We start from the raw sequence: 18,486 nt of genomic DNA, 5'->3' as shown, positions 1-18,486 counted from the left end.
TCATTCGGCATTTGGTCGGTAGGCCGCGAAGTGTGAACATCGAAAGAGACCAGCTGATGGAAGTTTTGTAAATATAAATTCTACACACGAAACGCAATCAAGGGGTCACGAAGCATCATCATGCCTCCGACATTATCAGATGGCGCTATTTCGTCTATTGGTTTGTTAATTGCTTATCTAATATGTTTGATTTGATAATAATGAGAATTATTTTTTCTCGTGCACTTGCTTTTTGTCAACAAATTATGAAATATTAGCGGTTACCTCCCTTGCAACAGAAGTTTGTTGAGGGTTCGTCAGAATTTGCTAAATTGAATCATAGCAATGAAAAGTGAGGCTAAATGACTGACAGCGTCGTTTGAAAAACAACTTGAATGGTGATAACCCTATGCTTACTGTACAGTTATTTAAATAGGAAATACTGTTATGAATGGTAGTTGTGGTACTGTAGCTATTTTTAGAATTTTCTACTTTCTGTTTATCCAACATTGCCGTTATATTAATATATATAATGATTGTCATGCTACTTATTACAAGCATTTTAACTTTGTGTATAAAAAACTTTCAATAGATTTAACTAAAATTGATAATTAGATTGATGATTGCTAATAATAATTACAACAGATCATTGAGTTCACTTTTAAATTGTTTTGATATGGTTTCTTTTCAGACACTTAATTTGTTAATTATCTAAAATTTTGACTCTGAATGCTCTTATTGTCCTATTCTCTTTATCATAATGCTTGAAAAACCAGGAGATGATATTCAACGGGAAAAGTGATCAACAATTTATCACATCAATTGATAATTTATTATTAAAAAATGTCATGTATCAGACAAACTGGTTGAAGTCAAAGTCAAGGTCACCTTATAATTGTGAACATATTATATAATCTTTTTCAAGTGTGATATACATATGTATATAGATTATCCATTGATCTAAAGGTCATAAAAACTATTTCAGCTCCATTAGATGAACAGCTGCAGCAGACAATGAAGGAACGGATCATGATATTTGATGGTGGGATGGGAACCATGATACAGCAACATCGTTTTGAAGAAGAGGATTTCAGAGGCTCAGAATTTATAAACCATCCCAAATCTTTGAAAGGAAACAATGACATCCTTTGTCTGACAAAACCAGATATTATTTACCAGATACACAAAGTGAGTTATTATAAAATTAATATTTAAACATCTTAGATATTTTATGATGGACTTATATACATAAAAAAATAATATTCAAGCTTAAAATGCATGTTAACAAAACACACAGTGAAGTGTATAAAAAATGCAGTGCATTGTTATTTGATTTTATCCATATATCTCATAAATGCTCTTAGGGACCTTGGTGGTCAAGGATTAAGATGTCCCAGCATATTACCACAAGCCCTCCTACTCTGAGTCGCGAGTTTAATTTGAATCCCATGTGGGGCAGTTGCCAGGTACTGATGAGTGGTTTTTCTCTGGGTTCTCCGGTTTTCCACCACCATAAAACTTGACACACCCTGAATTAATTACATGATCCTGACTGTTAATAGGCACAGGACATAAAACTAATGAAACCAAACTAAATAATTAGTTCGATGTTTTAGTCTTATCATATAATCTACTAAAGTTGTGAACTAATATGCATAGAATTACAACCAAACTAATGTCTTAGATTGACAAAGAAAAAAAGAAGGGAAATTTTATGATAATTAATAATAATACATTGTTGTTGTAAAATTACCTGGTAATTAAATTAATAGACTGTTCGTGAATGCATTCCTATCTATAACTAATAATAAGAGTTACTTCACTTTGTTTTACTTCCGATAAATCAGAATGCATACAGTATATACATGAAATGTGTACAGGATTTATAATCCTTTAATAATTAGCTCTTAGATATTTATAGATAAAACCGTTCTCATATTATTACATTAGTTTTGACTTGAAATAATAAGTACATTGTACAATAACTTTTTTATTTTAAACAACTTTTTTCTACACTGTAAATCTCGGAAAGTGGTGAAAAGGTTGACAATTCTGCATGAATTTACTTAGTATCCTATAGGCTCGATTATAATCTGAACAAGGATGATAAGCCCATAAATCAGAACAAAGATTGAATTTATTTAATAACTATTGTATGTTTGAAGGATTACTTGGAAGCTGGAGCAGACTTTGTAGAGACAAATACATTCAGTGGTACAAGGATAGCACAAGCAGACTACGGCACAGAGGATCTGGTGAGCTTCTCTTCATTATCATGCTATTTTTTAATACAACACGACTAGCGTTTGTATTATTGCTATCCGGTTTACTATTGATGTGTAGGACTGAGTAGGACTTGCCCTACAATGACATCTAGTGGTGACCTCTTGAACCATTTCATTCATAAACTTCCATTCATAAATTTCCTATTCATTGAATAATATTACTTTGGACCAATCATTCATGGGAAGACCGCTTTCTGATTGGTAGAACACACAGAGTGTGTATTGAATACACAGAGTGTTATATAATACACAGCCCATCTAGGTCATCACTGTACCTTATGCCAGTACTCCCCAACTGTTGCCTGCTGTCTATCCAATTACATAATCTCTGTTTATGATAATTCAAATTGCACTTACTATCTAAGTCTTAAAGACCTAAGAATTATGAAGTAAACTAATCAGATGTTCTTAATTATCAAAATAAGTGTATGTGCAACATAAGAAACAAAAGTATTGGATAAAAACTTATTTTAATGAAGACTTTTGTTTTCTTTGTAATTTTCATGTAGGAAATTTTAAAATCAAGAAAAATATTAAACAAAACATATGTTTTTTTGTGATCACTATGATCAGTTGAATGTTCTTGAAATAATCTTTGATTTTGGCAGTTGAATGTTCTTGAAATAATCTCTTTGATTTTGGCAGTTGAAGTTTGTTATCGATATTTCTTGAGAACTATTGAAGGGATTTTGTGCAAACTTAACATGGAGGGTACCCTTGGTCCCTAGTTGTGCCATACAGATTTTGAGGCTGATCGGATAAACAAGATGGCCGCCAGGCGGCCATCTTGGATTTTGATAGTTAAAGATGCTCCACCGCCGACAGAGCATACATGGCATTCATCATTAGAACAATAATTGGTGATTAATCTTGTATATATATGTCGAATTAACACAAAAAATAATATAAGATAATTTATTTTGCCTTTGGTGCATGCGCAATCAGTACTTCATTCCATAAAGGATAAAGTGCCACGGAATTTTTTCGGGATGCAATTAATTATTTTTCATATCTTAAACTTGAAGTAAAATTAGAAGCTCAAACTTTTCAATGGTGGTAATGGTGTAAAGTAAGTAACTTTTGTAACTGAAGAAAAATACTATATCGTCTGCTCCTGTTTTTGATAGTGAAAAAATACCATTTGTCAGCGGTGGAGCATCTTTAAGGTTTGATATCAATATTTCTCAAAAAGTGCAGAAGGGATCTTTCTCAAATTTAATATGTAGGTTCCCCTAGGGGCCTAGTTGTGCATACTGCATTTTTGGACCAATCGGTGAACAAGATGGCTGCCAGGCCGCCATCTTGGATTTTGATAGTCAAAGTTTGTTATCGCTATTTCTCAGATAGTAATGAAGGGATCTGTCTCAAAATTCATATGTACGTTTCCCTAGGGATCTTGTTGTGCATAATGCGTTATGGAACCGATCGATCAACAAGATTGCTGCCATGCAGCCTTCTTGGTTTTTTATATTTAAAGTTTGTTATCGCTATTTCTCAGAAAGTATTGAATGGATCTTTCTCAAATTTCACATGTAGGTTCCCCTAGGGCCCTAGTTGTGCATATTGTGATTTAGGACCGATTGATCAAGAAGATGGTCGCCAAGGAGCCATCTTGGATTTTGATAGTTAAAAGTTTGACATCGCTATTTCTCAGAAAGTATTGAATGGATCTTTCTCAAATTTCACATGTAGGTTCCCCTAGGGCCCTAGTTGTGCATATTGTGATTTAGGACCGATTGATCAAGAAGATGGTCGCCAAGGAGCCATCTTGGATTTTGATAGTTAAAAGTTTGATATCGCTATTTCTCAGAAAGTATTGAATGGATCATTCTCAAATTTCACATGTAGGTTCCCCTAGGGCCCTAGTTGTGCATATTGCGATTTGGGGCCGATTGATCGACAAGATGGCCGCCAAGGAGCCATCTTGGATTTTGATAGTTGAAGTTTGTTACTGCTATTTCTCAAAAGCTACTGAAGCGATCTGTCTCAAATTTTATGTGTAGTATGTTTGAAAAAGTTTAAAAAGTAGAGAAAAGATCCATCTTTCCATTGTCAGATATAGATCATTCTTTGGTGGGCGCCAAGATCCCTCTGGGATCTCTTGTTCTGTTTCTGTTGTGTTGTATTTGCAGTACTTTGAGTTCTTTGATTTGCATTTCAGTTGTTACTATTATATAGAATATTGTAATGCATTTAAAAACTCATTTGAATCAAATCCCCTTACCAAAACATTTTACATTTTGAAATTTCTGATGGAAATACAATGTAGATATAAATATTTACTTTCAGACATTTCGCTTGAATTGTGAAGCAGCTAAGATTGCCAAGAGGGCTTGTAATGATGTTGCCAAAAGAACAGGTAATTAATTTGATTGAAAACCAGATTTTTGTTTTAGATAATTTAAGATATATACATGTATATATGTTTAGTCTTTCACATAATGCAGAACCGTTATTGATAATTTGCACAGTTTTAAGACTGCAACTGTAAATCTTGTGATTATACAAAACATGTGTTTTATTGAAAGTAAATTACAATATATAAATTAAGAGAGACAATTATTTACTTTAATTAATTGATGGTATATTATTCAAAACTATATTGAATATCTGTTACATTAGAAAATATAAATATACATGAGAAACCACAACATATATTACGGTAATGAAGAAATTTTAACTTCCTTTTATGGAAAGTCAAATTACAATCTGATTGAAATACAGATCCTTATAACCACTCCGTTCAATAGAGGATCTGAGAAAATCCGATTAAGGGTCATGTTCGGATGACCTTTATACCACGTGTAATTCAGATCAAATGGATTTTCTGCACGTTGCTCTGTCAATTGACAACGCCATTTCGCCCCAACATACCAATACGATTAGCTTTATTGTGCTCTGTGGGCGAGATGACTATGTACACGGAAATAATTCTGACAGATTTTCAAACTATTTCGTCCCCTGAAATTCACTGTCAAAATTTTGCCAGCAGCAATTTGATTGGCCATTTACAAAGGTCACCTGGACATGACCCCTAATGGGTTTTTCTCAGATCCTCCTATCTTACGTAGTGATAATAAGGATCTGTATTTTAATCAGATTGGCCAAATTATAACAAATATGCAGGGTATTCTGAGTATTATATGGATCTTTCGCTCCTATAATATTTGTTATTGTAGCTTTTAGTAAAATTACATATGTCAGTGCTTGTGTCAAAGACAACATATAAATAGATTTTCTGTCAAATGTTCATTTATAAACTACGTTATCTTATGCTTTAATTAATAATAATTTGATCTTTTCAGGTGTGCCTAGGTATGTGGCAGGAGCCATGGGACCAACCAATAGGACTTTGTCCATCTCTCCCTCTGTAGAAAAACCAGAGTTCCGCAACATCAGTATGTATCATTACAGTCGAAGATGAGTAAAATGACCTTTGACATGAATAATAATCTTGTCACATCTGACCATAATTACATGTCCTGTACACCAGACTGTATAATGTATATGACATTTGCTATTTGAGTTTAACCATCATACACACACTCAAATGCCCTTGACTGTTGTATGCCACTAGACACTATTGATTTTATGACACAAACCCTTATTCTACCACATTCAAAATCAATTCCAGTTATTTTCTAATGGTGAAGTGTCAATACCCGTATAAATTATGGTATGACATAAATATTCATATAATACTGTAAACCAATTGTCTTTCACAGCTATTAAATTTCGTGATTTTTGTTTCAAAACAAGATCGCGAAGATACAATTTCACAGAAGGAAAAAATGAATGGAAATTATCACTCATTTAGATATATGTATTTTCACTTCATTCATAGAATAATCTGATAGAACTATTGGTGTTTGCTGGTCCACAATCAACGTTTAGTACAGTGTCGTTTTACTGACTATTTTTCCAGCATTTGATGAGCTAGTAGCAGCCTACACTGAGCAGGCCCGGGGTTTGTTAGAAGGAGGAGCAGATGTTTTGTTGGTAGAGACAATATTTGACACAGCCAATTCAAAGGTGACATATATTCCATAATACAAATAACCATTCTCATGATTGTATGATGTCTACTCTCCATGTACAAAGACATGAAGACAAAAACTTTTTTTTTTATGAAGACATTTTCTTCAATATGATGAATTTAATATATGAAATACATTGTATATCTTGTTATATGTGAGATAATTTTGGTTCAGTTTTATGTCAATTCGTGGCTTGCAACTGTCATTTGACCAGTATTAAATAAGCACTCTCTCCTATTTCTTGTTCTACACTCTATATATGCGGTGATAAAATATTACAGTTAAGGTACCATTTGAAAGTAGGCAAAAACTTGCTTTTATTCAAAATAAATCTGAATAGTATCTTTTTTATCATTGAAATTTCTAGGCAGCTTTATTTGCTATAGAAGAATTGTTTGAGAAGGAGAACAGAAGTTGCCCAATTTTTGTAAGTACATTGTTGAAATATACAGATAAAAATTAAAGTCATTAGACTGATTTTAGGAGATGGAAAACTACCCGGTATAATTTTCAATTTTAAGACCTCCTTTAGATGTTTTCATTGATTCTGCTGAAGACACTGTTAAAAAGTCTTTTCTCCAAAAACATTTTTCTGGTTGACATTATTATCATTTCAGGTGTCGGGTACAATTGTTGACAAAAGTGGCCGAACTCTCTCTGGCCAGACAACAGAAGCTTTCATTATCAGTGTGTCACAGGCCAAACCCATGTGTCTGGGACTTAACTGTGCCCTGGGAGCCATGGAGATGAGACCCTTCATAGAGGCTGTTAGCAAAAACACAGAGGCTTATGTTCTATGTTACCCTAATGCAGGTGGGTAATTCTGTTACGTAGACCAACTGGTGAAAATGATGTGGACTTATTTTAAATAATTGAGATAATTTCAATGTGCTGGTACCATATCAGAATGTTTTTGTACATATAATACTTCCTATGTGTTTTTTGTCTGTATGCAACATTTCATAAAAAATTCAATCAAGCTTAACAAAAAATGACTGATCAACATTCAAAAGACTTTAAGGTCTACATGAAGATCATGATGTTTCATGATTATTTTATAATGATACTAAATTCTACATCTTCCAAATTCATTATTCTGCACTACTGTAATATGCATGTATGCACTTATTACACTGCATAAGTGTATTTCACTATCTTTTGTCAATAATGTTTTCTTAGGAAAAGTTGTTGAAGCATACTGTCATTTTCAAATCAATGGGATCAATTGAATTTTCAGGACTCCCCAATACATTTGGTGACTATGATGAAACTCCAGAGATGATGGCTAGTCAATTAAAGGTAAGATACTCATGGCAACCATGATAAATTATTTATTTAGTGTCTTTCAGTATTTTTTTTCCAATTTCTTGTGCAATGTTCTATGTGCATGTCCTTTCTTTATAGACTTTGATTCCATGTATGCTTTAAACATTGAACTGTTTTCAGTCAGCAGTTATGAGATGAAGAATGTCAATCCCATGGGACAATTAAGGAGTGGTTCAAAAAGATTACAAGCATTATAGTTGATTATTTCAGATTAATATCATAAATTATATGCATTTATATATGTATAAGAAATGGAAAATGGCTGTTGCAGGAATTTGCCAAAGATGGCCTGCTGAATATAGTTGGTGGATGCTGTGGTACAACCCCAACACACATCAAGTAAGAATGTTTATAGCACCAAGTAAGAATATAAGTATAGCTATTAACCTGCTCAGACATTCAGCTTGAACAGATTATAAAAATGTTTTATTTGAAAAGTTCTTCCAACCCGCTTAATGTAACTACCTGGTTCATTTTTTTTCCTATTTGGTGATTATTTGTAAATATATATATCAATTAACTTTAATATATTGATGGTGAAACGTTTTGTCAGTTTGTGTCTTTTTGTTATAAGTTTTTGAAAGAGGTAGAGTTAGACAATGGAGAAGTAATATCAAGTTTAATGAAACGCTGAAAACTGCCTCCATTAGACTCATTGGCGCCTTTGTTGTTAGGGTAATTGCTGAGGAAGTCGGAAAGTACAAACCCAGAATTCCCCCAGACGGCCTCCGCGACGAATACATGTTATTGTCAGGTGGGTGGATATTTTAATACCAACAAACAATTTTCCTGATTCAGAAGTAAGTATTTGAACATTTATCCTTTTATCCTCAAAGTTCTCTTCAGTACAATAATTTAATAGTCACCTCTTGCTGACAAGCTGACACTTTTCCGTATTGGGGAGAGTGTTTTTCCATGACTTCTTGCATTTACTCTGGATTATTGATAGTCTGCAAAAAGGAGAGGGATAATATTTAGATGAGGGCTTATTAAATAGATATTGATGTAATTTCTATTCCACAGGTCTAGAACCTGCCTATATTGGACCCTATACAAACTTTGTCAACATTGGAGAGAGGTGTAATGTGGCAGGATCACGGAAGTTTGCAAGGCTCATTAAAAATGGAGATTACGAGGTAGGAAAATTGCAAGACCAAGGATGATTATTGCCAAAAATGATGGAATATTGTCTTCTTAATTCAATCATCATCTTTACCTTTTAAAAAGGAAGGAATATGTGGTTGATATTTTCTCGTTTGTGATATAAATTTTTAATCAATATTTCTTCAAAGTGCCATCCAAGAAGAAGCAACTGCAGATATGAAAAGGATGATATAGCTCTAAGCTTTATACATATTCATAAGATAATGACAAAAAAAAAGAATCCTCTGTTTTCATCAGGAGGCATTGTCAATAGCAAAGTTACAAGTAGAAAACGGAGCTCAGATTCTGGATATCAATATGGACGAGGGTATGCTGGATGGATGTGCCGCCATGACTAGATTTGTCAACCTTATTGCCTCTGAACCTGATATATCTAAGGTGAGTAGGCAATATAAAAAGGATATTATATTGACATCATATTGAACTTCGGTGACAGCATTGTATTGCATACTTATGGAAATATTCTATGATATTGCATAAATTTCTACAAGAAGTAATTGTTTTGTAACTGAAATTTATTTCTATGTAGTCTCCATTATTTGACTTTGACACTATGTGTTAATGATAGATGAAACTTAGTTTCTCTGACAGCAAAATATCTACTCATCGTAGCTTTAGGAAAGCATCTAGATGTCTCCTTAAGCCCTAACTGTGATCAGTTAGAAGCTACAGTCTTGTCTGGAGTGGGATTCAGTCACATGACTGAAATGTGTAAAGTTTTGATTGACTAGAAACTGCATTTTGCACTTTTTTCCCTGAACAGAAAATCTAGTATTGTGTACATGTTGTGCAAGTTGATGTTTATTGGTTTTAACTCTCCAGGTCCCTCTCTGTATCGACTCATCTAACTTCGCAGTAGTGGAGGCCGGTCTGAAGTGTGCCCAGGGCAAGTGTATAGTCAACAGTATTAGTCTGAAGGAAGGTGTGCAGGACTTTGTAGAAAAGGCCAAGAAGGTTAAGCGGTATGGGGCTGCAGTAGTCATCATGGCTTTTGATGAGGAAGGACAGGTACTTGATTTAAAATCTAAATTGACCTATGTCTATTCTATTCTTACATATTGTATAGTTAATAGGTATTGATTATTATTATCCCCTGCTTTCTCCGAAACAGGGGATATTAATTTGGGTTTGGTTGTCTGTCTGTAACACTTCGTTTCCGTGCAATAACTAGTAACAAATGTAAACCGATTTTCTTCAAACTTGATGACAAGGTTAAATGCCTTAAGGACTCGGCCAAGTTAGATCGCGACTTTCAACGGACCTTATTTAGCTTATAGAGTTATGGCCCTTTGCTTAAATAAAAAAAAATATATCAGTTTCTACCTCTTCTGTACAATAACTGTAATAAATATTAACCAATTTCCTTCAAACTTGGTAACAAGGTTGAATGCTTAAAGTGCCTGGCCAGGTTCGATTAACTCTTTCAGCGGATGTTATTTTCCAGAATTATGGCCCTTTAATTTACTACAAATGTTTGAAAGCGGGGGATGGAAATTCCACGAATTTACTTGTTTTTATTTGAATTGATGATTGTTGAGTTTATAGAAATCATAGAACATCAAGTTTTGATGATTATTAGAGCATTAATAGACTATTGAATAAGCCATCATATGATTACATTTGTGGGTGTTTATCATGTACATGACAACTGTATACAGCTTGTGATTTTGTTAGATTACATAAATTATTGTGAATAATTTTCAGGCTACTGACTCTCAACGGAAGTTTGATATTTGTAAAAGATCCTATGACATTCTAGTCAACAAGGTGAAGTTCAACAGGAATGACATCATCTTTGACCCTAATATACTCACTATAGCCACAGGTATCGAGGAACACAATACATATGGTATCAGCTTTATAGAGGCCGCAGCTGAAATAAAGGTAGGTAACTCAGTGGCAGCTACAGGATTTTCATAAGAAGTATTTGGAAAGGCTATAAGTATCTCATTTGGGAAAAATCATATGATTGGAAGTCGGATTTATTTGATAGACATATTTGATTATGCTTCTAAAGCTTGATGTGTTAATTACTACCTTGAATTGTATAGGGTCAGTTTCTTGATCACACAAATTTCCCAAGGAATTCAAAATTCCTCCCCCTTAGGACTCCTGCGATTCTGCTGTGTGATTTATGTGACTTTGTAAAACCTACTTCCTAATTGTTGTTAAATAAATACAGTTTATATGATAACAGCTGGTAGTGCTATATGTCAACATTCAATTATAATTATCACTTGAGATTGTGATATATAACCTGGATCTTATCGAGACGGAGTGGTGAATGATCTCAGTGAAACAAAACTTTTAAGTCATCCAAAACACTCATTCAGATACATGTGTGCTTTAGTTTTCTTACAACTCTGTACATTTGGTTTTTCTTTTCAGTTAATTTATTTGAATCTTGACTACAATTTTATTACAATATACATGTATTCATATTTGTGACAGAAACATTTACGAGGAGCCCGTGTGAGTGGGGGAGTATCAAATTTCTCCTTCTCCTTCCGAGGGATGGAAGCTGTAAGAGAAGCCATGCACAGTGTCTTTCTTTACCATGCCATCAAGGTTTGTGCTGCATTTTAAAAATCCTAAAGCTTAATACAGCTGCCATCTGGTAATTCTTACATTCATACATATAAAATATGGAAGCATATATAGTGAAATGTTTCAAGTTTATGTCACATGGTATCAGCTATATTTAAGATTTTTTCAAAATGACACCCAACACTAGATTACATCTGATTTAGGTACACTTACAACAAGCTGTGAATTATATTTTGTACACAGAAAGGGCTTGACATGGGGATTGTGAATGCAGGCTGTCTTCCTGTGTATGATGACATTAACAAAGAGTTACTGGAGTTGTGTGAAAATCTTCTGTGGAACAAAGACCCAGATGGAACAGAGAAGCTTCTTGCCTACGCTCAGGTATGTTTGAATTTTACTGGAATATAATTATAAATTTTGATTTTACAAGATTAGTTTAACTAAGAATATTTATGAAATAATGAAAATAGTAAGAATAAATTATGGCCAATTTATTCGAACCCCGTTTTCTCAACTGCATCTGTTTGAGGACCAATGATTTTGAAATAATTACCAGTTTCATCAGCATCTTTTTGGAAATTGGTACTGGGAATATTACATTGGTAGAATACCTTAAAGTTGTAGTATTATATTGATAAAATACCTTACAATTGTAGTATTACATTGGTAAAATACCTTAAAGTTGTAGTATTACATTGGTAAAATACCTTAAAGTTGTAGTATTACATTGATAAAATGTTTTAAAATTGAATATGAATGGCTTATATCTTACAATGTAGTATGAGCATCTGAAGTATCAACAAAACAAAAAATCACATGTACAAGTAATGCACTGATTGGCTAATAATTCAAAACTAGTCAACATAATCCTGACTTTTGTACATGAATAGTTGTAAAGTAATGTGGTAACAATACCATTAATGATTTTATTCAGATTGTTGTCTGAGTGTGTTCGGTGTTTCCTATAGGGTTAGTGTTTTAAGGTTTTATTTTCATATTTTAAAGAGTATGAGTGCAGACGCTAAAAAGGGTGTAGTCAGTGATGAATGGAGAACCAAGCCAGTAGAAGAGAGACTGTCATTCTCTCTTGTAAAGGTAAAATTTAGTCTTTATTACATTAGAAAGTGTCGTCCTATCTACTACCCAGTTATGCTATCATAATAGTTCAATTCAACCTGGTATGTTAAGCGCATGAATAACAGCAAAACTATTATTTATTCTGATATTCTCATGGACAGCAACAGCAGTTCATTGATAATAAACCATACTTTACTGCTTGCTATAAAGATTTCTATAACTTGACATAGGGTACATTACTCATTTCTATAACATGGAAACATAACCGAGGGTTCTGATTTGTCAAAATTTATATATTGTCCAATTAAGCTTAAGATTACTATATAAAGGGTTTTTTTCAAGTGTGACAATTACAATCGTTACAGTTTTTAAAATCTCCTTAATATGTAATTTGGTTGCTATGGAAATTTGTTTATGAATCATTGGTGGGCTGAAGTTTTGAGGAAAAACAGATATAATGACTGTAAAAAACAAGCAAAAAGAAAACAACATTTTGTTGCCATGGTCTCAAATAGGGTTAGTGGGAGGTATCAATTTGATATTTGCTCACAGCTTTAGTTTTACCCTTATTTTGTCGGTCACCTACACATCCACATGTATTTAAATTCATGAACAACAATGACTAAGAAATATGCATGTATACATCATAATGGAAGTTTTTAAAATCGAGTGAAGTTTTCATGAATCTTAAGGAACAATGCAATAATTTACTAATACTGATACTTATTATTATCAAAATGCTTCACAATGTATTGTGGTATGTACATGTGTGATGATATTGTAATATCTGACCACCACATGGCATAGATAGATACATGGTAGACAAAATGTTCTAACGTCTGGTCACCACAGGGTCTAGATAAATATGTGGTAGATGATTAATGTTCTAATATCTGGTCACCACAGGGTCTAGATAAATATGTGGTCGATGATTAACGTTCTATAAATACGTGGTAGATGATTAACGTTTTAATATCTGGTGACCACAGGGTCTAGATAATACGTGGTAGATGATTAACGTTCTCATATCTGGTCACCATATGGAATTGATAAATACATGGAAGATGATAAACGTTCTAATATCTGGTCACCACAGGGTCTAGACAAATACGTGGTAGAAGATTAACGTTCTAATATCTGGTCACCACAGGGTATAGATAAATACATGGAAGATGATTAACGTTCTAATATCTAGTCACCACAGGGTCTAGATAAATTCATGGTAGATGATTAACGTTCTAATATCTGGTCATCATAGGGTCTAGATAAATATGTGGTAGATGATTAATGTTCTAATATCTGGTCACCACAGGGTTTAGATAAAAATGTAGTAGATGATTAACGTTCTAATATCTGGTGACCACAGGGTATAAATAAATACATGGTAGCCTATAGATGATTAACGTTCTAATATCTGGTCACCACAGGGTATAGATAAATACATGGAAGATGATTAACGTTCTAATATCTGGTCACCACAGGGTCTAGATAAATTCATGGTAGACGATTAACATTCTAATATATCTGGTCACCACAGGGTCTAGATAAATATGTGGTAGATGATTAACCTTCTAATATCTGGGCAACACATGGTATAGATAAATACGTGGTAGATGATTAATGTTCTAATATCTGGTCACCATAGGGTATAGATAAGATTAAAGTACTAATATCTGGTCACTACAGAGTCTAGATAAATACATGGTAGATGATTAACGTTCTAATATCTGGTCACCACAGGGTATAGATAAATACATGGAAGATGATTAACATTCTAATATCTGGTCACCACAGGGTATAGATAAATACGTGGTAGATGATTAACGCTCTAATATCTGGTCATCACAGGGTATAGATAAATACATGGAAGATGATTAACGTTCTAATATCTGGTCACCACAGGGTCTAGATAAATACATGGTAGATGATTAACGTTCTAATATCTGGTCACCACAGGGTATAGATAAATACATGGAAGATGATTAACGTTCTAATATCTGGTCACCACAGGGTCTAGATAAATTCATGGTAGACGATTAACATTCTAATATATCTGGTCATCACAGGGTCTAGATAAATATTTGTTAGAACATTAATCATCTAACATATTTATCTAAACCCTGTGGTGACCAGATATTAGAACATTAATCATCTACCACATATTTATCTAGACCCTATGATGACAAGATTGTAGAACGTTAAACATCTACCATGAATTTATCTAGACCCTGTGGTGATGATTAACGTTCTAATATCTTGTCACCAGAGGGTTTAGATAAATTTGTGGTAGATGATTAACGTTCGTTCTAATATCTGGTCACCACAGGGTATAGATAGATATGTAGTAGATGATTAACGTTCTAATATCTGGTGACCACAGGGTATAAATAAATACACGGTAGATGATTAACGTTCTAATATCTGGTCACCACAGGGTATAGATAAATATTTGTTAGATGATTATATATATAAATGTTCTAATATCTGGTCACCACGGGGTCTAGATAAATATGTGGTAAATGATTAACCTTCTAATATCTGGTCATCACAGGGACTAGATAAATTTTTGTTAGATGATTAATGTTCTAATATCTGGTCACCATAGAGTCTAGATAAATATGTGGTAGATGACTAATGTTCTCATATCTGGTCACCACATGGTATAGATAAAAACGTGGTAGATGATTAATGTTCTAATATCTTGTCACCATAGGGTATAGATAAGATTAACGTACTAATATCTGGTCACTACAGAGTCTAGATAAATACATGGTAGATGATTAACGTTCTAATATCTGGTCACCACAGGGTATAGATAAATACATGGAAGATGATTAACGTTCTAATATCTGGTCACCACAGGGTCTAGATAAATTCATGGTAGACGATTAACCTTCTAATATCTGGTCACCACAGGGTCTAGATAAATATTTGGTAGATGATTAATGTTCTAATATCTGGTCACCACGGGGTCTAGATAAATATGTGGTAGATGATTAACGTTCTTTATCTGGTCACCACAGGGTATTGATAAATACGTGGTGAATGATTAACTTTCTAATATCTGGTCATCTCAGGGTATAGATGATTAATGTTTTAATAACTAACTACCACAGGGTATAGATAAATACGTGGTAGATGATACGGAAGAAGCCAGAAGGAATACAGACCTGTACCCAAGGCCGCTCAATGTCATCGAAGGTCCACTCATGAAGGTAAAACATTACCCCTGTACATTAATGCAAGTTGGTTAAATGATTTATCATAGAGTATGATGTAATTACATGAAGGATGAAGCACAGAAGTTGTGAAGAAATGATGAGAAAAAACTCAATTAACTATGGCAAACCTTGCTTTGTGTATATGTAGCAACAAAACTTAATGGAATTTGATGAAGTGTTATGGGTTCCTTTAAAATCAAAAGTTATAATTATAATATTGATATATGATTAAATCAATATTATTACATGGCAAAATTGAATTGTTTTAGGGAATGAGTGTGGTTGGAGATCTGTTCGGGGCAGGAAAGATGTTCCTGCCACAGGTAATTAAATCCGCCCGTGTGATGAAGAAGGCTGTAGCTCATCTAATTCCATTCATGGAGAAGGAACGACAGGAGAAGCTGGCCACCACAGGAGGAGTTGATAACATAGTCAGTATTGTGCATGTTAAATTAAAAAAAATCAAATTTTAAAATTTCATTGTAAAAATACTGTTATTGGACTAACAATTTTGTTATTTTTACGGGAAATATTGTTGTGATTTCATTGAGTTTACTTTGCATTGCCTTGGTATTGTAAATCTTCTATTTATATACATGTTTTTGCACTTTGAATGTGACAAATGCTTAAGGACAAGATTAGGATGAGGTTACCACGTAAGTCACACTGGTGTATAGGTCGCACTGTCGATTTTCAGAGAAAAAGTCGCGACTTATACTCCGGAAAATACGACGTCTTTTAAAATGTCTTCGGTAAAGATAATGATCAATTAAATAATAGATAACAGTTCAGTTAGGTAAACCATAACGTTAACAATTTCTAATCTGTTGTAAATTGGTACCAAAATTACTTATGAAATGTTACCTACTCAGGCTGATGCCTACGTTGGAACGGTTGTCTTGGCAACAGTGAAGGGAGACGTCCATGACATTGGTAAAAACATTGTTGGCGTGGTATTAGGCTGTAATAACTACAGGTAGGTATGATATGTTAATTTATGTGAAATAGCCTATGGGTCATATTTAGTTGCCTTAAGGTTATCAATTTGTATGATATGTATTTTGATATGAACTGTAATGTGACAAGGAATAATCAAAACAAAGCTTGATATATTTATACAATATTGAATATTTGTATTAATATTATTTTTATAATGATAACATATCTATGTATTTTACAGAGTGATTGACCTTGGAGTGATGACCCCATGTGAAAAGATTCTAGAAACTGCGATGAAAGAAAAAGCAGGTAACATAACATCACCAACTTAATATAATGCTCACATAAAAGAAATTTATATATTAATTAAGTCTTTTGAGTTTTTATGTTTTTGGATTCTTCATCTGCAGGCTTGTGAACTTATTAATGATACCATGGATGAAATTATACTGTGTTACTTAAAGTGGGTCAAATAAAATCAGTATTATATATGTTGTACAGATATCATTGGCCTATCAGGACTGATCACACCCTCCCTCGACGAGATGATTTACGTTGCCAAGGAGATGGACAGGATCGGCATGCAAGTCCCTTTACTTATAGGTGGCGCCACCACTTCAAGGTTGGTTGATATCTAAATTTAGAAATATGTATATAAAAAAATATTTATAAATAAACTTCTACATGGAATCTAACCCAGATCTCAACTATATTAGACATATTTCATCAGTGATTTTTCATTGCAATTACTATTGAGACTTTCTTTTAAAGGCCCACTACCTTTCAGAAACAGCTTTTGATTTTTAAAATGGGAATGCAAAACGAGATTGATAATTTTGTAGTGTCGCAAAAGTTATCAGCTTTCTGTTAATAATGCACTTATCATCAGCTCCTGAACAATTTAAATAAACTTATCGGAAAATTTTCATAACGCGGATCATCTTATGTTCCGGCCGTCGTCCTAATCACTTCGCGTTAGTTGACTTTCACTGCGCCAGACAGCAAAACAGCTATATGAATCTTCACTATTAACATATATTACACAGGAAATCTTGCATTTGTTTGTTGTTGTAACCTCATCTTAGGCCATCTATATATACATTCTTATGTTATTATTGTTTTTAAGAAACTTTATTTTTTTTATTTCTGAAATGTAGTGGGCCTTTAATGTCCGATATTGATTATATTATGGGTGATCAGGTAGCACATAGTAGTAATTAACTCACTTTCTCTTACTTTGATTTGGATGCCAGGGTTAAGCCACATGTTGTTTTTTCTCTTGCTTCTTTAGTTTTCTTATTCTGAAAACTATTACAGGAAGTAAGCCAGATTATACTGGATATGTAACTGATTTCTATACACAGAACCCACACAGCTGTGAAGATTGCACCCCGATACAAGTCTCCAACTATCCATGTTCTGGATGCTTCTAAAAGTGTTGTGGTGGTGAGTAGATGAAGGTTGGATTGTATATAATAACTCAAATAGTAAATTCTAAATCCATGTATCTGGAAAAATGTATCCATTGCCATATTACAAAATATAGTCAATTAATGTTTTTCTCCTCTGAAGGAAGAAGGAAAATGCTACACTTAAGTATGTGATTGAACAAATTAACATTATTTCAGTGATGATATACAAATATAGCATTTTGATGAGGTGGATACATGGTTATATCGACCAAAGAAAAAATATTGACCGAGGACGTAGTCCGAGGTCAATATTTTTTCTGTGGTCAATATAACCATGTATTGACCGAAATCAAAATGCTATAATTGTTTTATTATTTTTCTGGATTTTTTACATTTAGAAATAAGTGTGAAACTACATGTAATTTAAAATAAGCATCGCATTGTAAATTCTGCTTTGTGATGACAGTTACAATCTTACGATTTTGCAACAAGTATA

The 18,486-nt window shown here is 33.4% G+C and overlaps 1 protein-coding gene across 1 annotated transcript in view; it reads left to right on the top strand.

Annotated features, from left to right (window-relative positions):
• Positions 1–19: 19 nt before the first annotated feature.
• Positions 20–18,486, top strand: part of LOC138318536 (methionine synthase-like) — a 29,503-nt gene continuing 11,036 nt past the window's right edge. The window contains exons 1-24 of the mRNA XM_069260985.1: positions 20–160; positions 965–1,167; positions 2,145–2,234; positions 4,554–4,623; positions 5,570–5,662; positions 6,190–6,296; positions 6,669–6,728; positions 6,919–7,114; positions 7,539–7,600; positions 7,899–7,966; positions 8,302–8,381; positions 8,651–8,763; positions 9,029–9,169; positions 9,614–9,799; positions 10,496–10,675; positions 11,243–11,359; positions 11,582–11,722; positions 12,347–12,436; positions 15,535–15,633; positions 15,909–16,070; positions 16,512–16,615; positions 16,820–16,887; positions 17,080–17,200; positions 17,943–18,024. Of these exons, the coding sequence (XP_069117086.1) occupies positions 121–160; positions 965–1,167; positions 2,145–2,234; positions 4,554–4,623; positions 5,570–5,662; positions 6,190–6,296; positions 6,669–6,728; positions 6,919–7,114; positions 7,539–7,600; positions 7,899–7,966; positions 8,302–8,381; positions 8,651–8,763; positions 9,029–9,169; positions 9,614–9,799; positions 10,496–10,675; positions 11,243–11,359; positions 11,582–11,722; positions 12,347–12,436; positions 15,535–15,633; positions 15,909–16,070; positions 16,512–16,615; positions 16,820–16,887; positions 17,080–17,200; positions 17,943–18,024 (2,673 nt within the window). The 5' untranslated portion in view covers positions 20–120. The remainder of the gene's footprint in view (positions 161–964; positions 1,168–2,144; positions 2,235–4,553; positions 4,624–5,569; positions 5,663–6,189; positions 6,297–6,668; positions 6,729–6,918; positions 7,115–7,538; positions 7,601–7,898; positions 7,967–8,301; positions 8,382–8,650; positions 8,764–9,028; positions 9,170–9,613; positions 9,800–10,495; positions 10,676–11,242; positions 11,360–11,581; positions 11,723–12,346; positions 12,437–15,534; positions 15,634–15,908; positions 16,071–16,511; positions 16,616–16,819; positions 16,888–17,079; positions 17,201–17,942; positions 18,025–18,486) is intronic.

The sequence above is a fragment of the Argopecten irradians genome, chromosome 3 (genome assembly GCF_041381155.1).
Source record: "Argopecten irradians isolate NY chromosome 3, Ai_NY, whole genome shotgun sequence".
NCBI lineage: Eukaryota > Metazoa > Mollusca > Bivalvia > Pectinida > Pectinidae > Argopecten > Argopecten irradians.
This window is presented reverse-complemented; position numbering and strand designations above follow the sequence as displayed.